The 5340-nt window shown below is 32.3% G+C and overlaps 1 protein-coding gene across 4 annotated transcripts in view; it reads right to left on the minus strand.

Annotated features, from left to right (window-relative positions):
• LOC108747545 (pyroglutamylated RFamide peptide receptor-like) overlaps nt 1–5340 on the minus strand; it is an 82436-nt gene that overhangs the window by 11309 nt on the left and 65787 nt on the right. For all 4 annotated transcript variants that reach the window (XR_001939253.1, XM_018485108.1, XM_018485105.1 and 1 more), the window contains exons 6-7: nt 3036–3241; nt 259–373 (exon numbers count right to left, since the gene is read on the minus strand). Coding sequence is in view for 3 of the 4 variants with exons in the window: in XM_018485108.1 (XP_018340610.1) it covers nt 259–373; nt 3036–3241 (321 nt within the window). In the remaining variant the exon portion in view is untranslated. The remainder of the gene's footprint in view (nt 1–258; nt 374–3035; nt 3242–5340) is intronic.

The raw sequence follows: 5340 nt of genomic DNA on the forward strand, positions 1-5340 counted from the left end.
AAACAAGTCCATTTCAAAATAAAAATATTTTTTCTTCAAAATAATTTTAAAATTTGTACACATTGTTATGACAACTCATACAATGTGAGCTTCATAATTATTTAAAAAAAAAACAGTAAACAGTTTTTTCACAAGTAAACTCAGTAATAATTTAAGAGTGCGTAATTAATTAATTACTAAGGATTCCAAAATGATTTTTGTAAATTTGTATAGTCATTTCTTTCTCAAATTTTATTCCCAAGGAAAGATTAATTAAACCTGCTTCATAGTCCGTGATTCGTCGTCTTTTTCATCCCGGCGTGATTTGCGTTCGTTTCCGCCCTGCCGTTGGGTCATAGGAATAGATTCCGTATCTGCACTGTTTGGATTTAATCTGGAACAGATTAAAAGTTGCACTCTCATTATACGCACGAGGACCTCATATTCCGTTGCACGTCAATTCTATTTGCACCGACTGTAGAGGATGGACGAAAAAAATAGACTATTCACAAAACCAAATTTCCAAAATACGAACAAATAGAAAAATTTAATACAATATCAATTTAAATTTAATCAATTTTAACCTTTCAATATAATTTTAATTTAGCTTTCAATATTAAAAAAAAAACTATATTAATTTTCTTGCAGCTGACTTCTTTGATAAATAATGTTTTAATAGAAAGATTACAGTTTATCCCATCTCTTTTTTTACTTTTAACGTTAAATAGCGCTTTTCTTTTCATATCTAGGTGCTTTTCTTTTCATATACACGCGAAGGATGTGAAATCATTTACAAGAAAAATCACTGAATTTTTATCTAGCGCTTCATATGCATATAAGAACCCATTTTCATCTTAGCAAGATATTGCGTGCGTTAACTACGTTATGACTCTACTCCGTGGAATTTCCTTTGATCTTGCACGACAGTAATTTTATCTCCGGGATGACCGATGTACTAAAGCCAGAGAATATTCTAAAGTAACGACCTTTCCACGCGATCGGAAGCGTTAATTTAATAACGCGCGTACTTGTACTGTATACATAGTATTCCAAGAATGATGGCAATCGATAGCACAAGAATGTATTTTCCCATGCAATTGATTTCTTCAAAGAAATCTTTGCATCAATTGGGAAAAAAAGATCCAAATAATTGAAATCTGTCTTATTTCTTACAATTATATAAATAGTTTTCTTCCTTCTTTCAAATAATTCTTATATCCAATTATGTCTAATTTGTATCAGCTCGAATTCGAAAGCTCGTCCTCTAAGGATCTTAAATGAAATTAAAATGATCTTCTTTCATTTAAGCAAAAGCACATGTCGAAACATTTTACGAAGCATTACGAGCAAAAGAAGTAACTTTTTCGTGAATAGAAGACTTAAACACAACTAAAATCTTTCTCAAAATAAGTTCTCTACGTTCATCGACGGAAAATTCTCAAAGATTCCTTGAAATGTTTTTAAATATATCGAGTGCTTGAAGATGAGCACACACGACGATGTTTCACGACATGCAGGAGATGGCGAATCGAATCAAGTAGAGTCATAAAGTGTAAATGCATTCGCCATTACGTTTGCCCCATCGCCCTCGATCTATTTCAAGCGAACCGCCTGCGGTCTACACATTTCCCAAAGAAATACTGTGAACGATGCGACCACGTCCATTACCAAAAGTTTGCTTCTCGCTAAAGTCAAATATTACTGGATGAGTATATATATATATATAAAATTAATGGTAACAAACACAAATTCAAAGTTTTTTTGCAAAATATCTAATTCAAAAAGAGGAACTTGCTTTAATGCTTCAACTGCTTGAATACAATTTGCTCTTAAAAGAAATTAATTACATTTCGTCAATAATTGATAATAATTTTACAATAATTGATAGAAAAATTGTTTTAAAACTACCTGTACCTGTACTCGCATTTCCACTATACTTTCCAATTTTTTTGATCTAATTATGCATCTAACTATCGTGTTTCTTTATAAAGATTCAAGATTTATTTTACGAAAGAGAGATTTATTTTACAAATCCTGTCGATCACGATAAGTTTATACGGCGTATTCGCAATCTATACGAATTTCGATGAGGTCTCGCGAGATATTACGTTTTGCGACAGGCGAGATAAAATGCGTTATAAATGATAACGCGATCTTCTTCACCGTCGTCCAACCTCGATATAAATTCTATCTGCCAACATCCAAAAATTCGGCTATTCAATTGTAATTTATATTAAATTGCTGATCGCGTCAGAACACCTATAAAATTACCAAAAATTAGTGCTTTTCTTTTCCGCTTACTTACGACACGTGACTGATGTCCGTGACGAGTAATCGACATTTCATACGGCCAAGCAAGAACACGGTTTTCGATTGTTGTTATAGTGGAGAAGGCAAATAGCAGTGTATGCGCCCATTTATAGATTATTACCAAGTCCGATACGCAGTAAGACTGATGTTGCATATAAATTAACGCAATCGGATTCACATCGATTATTATTGCTCGTGGTAGAATTAGCAGTGGAGAATTCAATCGTTTAAATTTCCATACGCATGTTCGTTATATATTTCCCGAGATATTACCGCTATTGAAATGTAATAGTTTTACTCTACTGAAATTTAATAGTTCATGATAAATTATCGATTATAACTGAAAAGTTTATATTGTTCTCAAAACAGTTTCAGGAACGCATCGAGCCAATTCTAAACTAACAATTCTTAAAGATAAGCTTCTCCGAGTCATTATCGTTTTCTTTTACGGCAATTGATATTTTTATAGCAGTATCGACTATCTATTTTTCTTCTTGATTTTTAAGTTTTTTTCTTCTTTTTATACTGTGTCGATAAACTTTTTACTACACAACTTTAATTGTAGTTATTTTCTGAGACCATTAACAATTTATACGGATTTTATGATTTTGGACTTGAAAAATTTATTTATTCTTTAGATTAAACTTGCTGGCTTTTCATATAGATCAGGAAAAAGGAATGCTCAATTACTGTTCAATTCAGAAATTCACGAGGTCCAAAAAAAAAAAACAAAATCTCGAACTTACGCATGCCGCGACGTCATATGATATCGACGTTTCATAACGCGCCAAATCTCCCAGCAGATACTCGTGTAACAGAACGCCATGATGATCAGCGGTAGCACGAGGACCACAATGAGCATGTAAACTTCGTGAGATCTCCACAGAAGTCCGGCTTCGGAATTGCGAACGCACCAATAGGCGATCCTCCTCACCCCGACTTCCTTGTGTGTCTGAAAAGAAGAACACAGACAGTAAATAAGAGGCACCGAAGGCACGTGCCCTCCTCGACATGCTCCGGGATGTAACGAGGCATGCAAAGATGTTTCGCGACGTGCTACTCGCCTTTATTAAGCTGTTAAACAGGCATTTACATATGTCGGGGTGATAAGATTCCGCCGGCATATGAAAACTTTTTATTGCTCCCTCGCCGTTTACTTCACGGCCCCGTAAAAAGGATCGACCGTCCGCCTCCGCGCTTTATTAATCCTTTACGACGTGACTCTCTTTTGGATATGACTAAAGAGAGAATCTTATCCATTCAACGTGTCGCAAGAATTGTAATGGCATACTGGCATTTCCGAATGATTTAAATTTCATGGAAGAAATTGTGAAAGTCTCATAACTCCTTTTTAACGGAAGAATATCAGTGACAAATCAAATCCTAATTGAAGTAAAGAATCATCTCAAGATTTTCAACAAAAAACATAACTATTATCATTTTATAATAACTCAGGTAAAATATGCAGGGTGTGTCCGGATTTTCTGTACAGACTAATAGTGTTCTATGAACTGAAATAAAAAAAATACTATATAAATAAATACGGAATCATAAGTGTTATATAAATACAAATTTTTTAATGCTTTGTTAAAAAGTTATAATAAAAATATGGAATATGTAATAAAAAATTTTACCTAAGTTTACATTTTAAAATATCGTTCGCTCATATCAATACAAATATGACATCAATGTAATTTATCATCTTCTTTTATGAAGGTAGAGAAAACCTTCATTGAATATAAGCTTGACAGTCTGACATTCAGTGAAGATTCCCTTCTATCCTCGCAAAAAAATAAATTCAAAATTACATCAAAATTAAATCAAACTTGCAATGACATGAGCATTTTCAAATGTAACCTTAGGTAAAATTTCTTACATTCACATCTTTGTTATAACTTTTTAATAAAACATTTTAGAACCTATGCTTATATAATATTTTTCATTCTTTAGCTTATAAAACACAGGTTAAGAGTAAAGCTTTTTCATTCATTTCTCGCGATAATGTTCATGTTTATGAACAGCACATATTGAATATTTACCTATAGGTTGTACTTTCAAGAAGCAATCATGATTGTATAAAGTAATTATAAACACGTCAACTGCAAAGCGATATTATTCATAAATCTTCATATTATTTTAAAATTGAACCTGATGAAATAGCCTCGCTCTATTCTACTATTAAAATTTATACAGAAAATCCGGGGACATCCTGTACAAGGATCCGTTATCTTTCTAATTATATTGTAACGAGAGATTCAAAGAAAAATTGTGGAAAAGATCTCTATTATATAATATTTGATAAGTACTTCAAGTATGAGAAATTAAAATATTCTCATTATTTCAAATTATGACGACACTGCAATAATAAATAATAAAAAAGATATATTTAAACGTGACATAACGTGCACTGCGTGTTATTTACATTATTTCTCTTTACGGTTAATTAATTTGTAATTCTCTAACTCTTTGCGAAGGATAAAAAACTATTTTTATTTCAAACGCATTTCCTCTTTGACTGCGTTTTATTCTCAACTTTTTATTCATAACTTTATGCCAGGCCTGTGTGTGCAAAAATTTCATTTCCTACAATTTTTCATTTACTTTCTCATAAGAATAAGAATTTCTCGTATAAGAGACTTGTTCACCGGTGAACCTCAATTCGAAAATGTTATGTGCACCCTTGTAGAAAATTGATTTCACATCCCGATTTGCGTCACGATTACAATCAGTTTATTTCCGACGTCATTGAAGGATTATTGGGATAATAGTGGAATAAAAAAAATTGCCACAAATACTCGTAAGTCGCGTACAATCCTCCGTGTATGTATATATATAAAAATATCGATTATTATATATATATATAATAACCGATATTTTTATATATATACATACACGGAGGATTGTACGCGACTTACGAGTATTTGTGGCAATTTTTTTTATTCCACTATTATCCCAATAATCCTTCAATGACGTCGGAAATAAACTGATTGTAATCGTGACGCAAATCGGGATGTGAAATCAATTTTCTACAAGGGTGCACATAACATTTTC

Source organism: Trachymyrmex septentrionalis, unplaced genomic scaffold (genome assembly GCF_001594115.1).
Source record: "Trachymyrmex septentrionalis isolate Tsep2-gDNA-1 unplaced genomic scaffold, Tsep1.0 scaffold2, whole genome shotgun sequence".
Lineage (NCBI taxonomy): Eukaryota > Metazoa > Arthropoda > Insecta > Hymenoptera > Formicidae > Trachymyrmex > Trachymyrmex septentrionalis.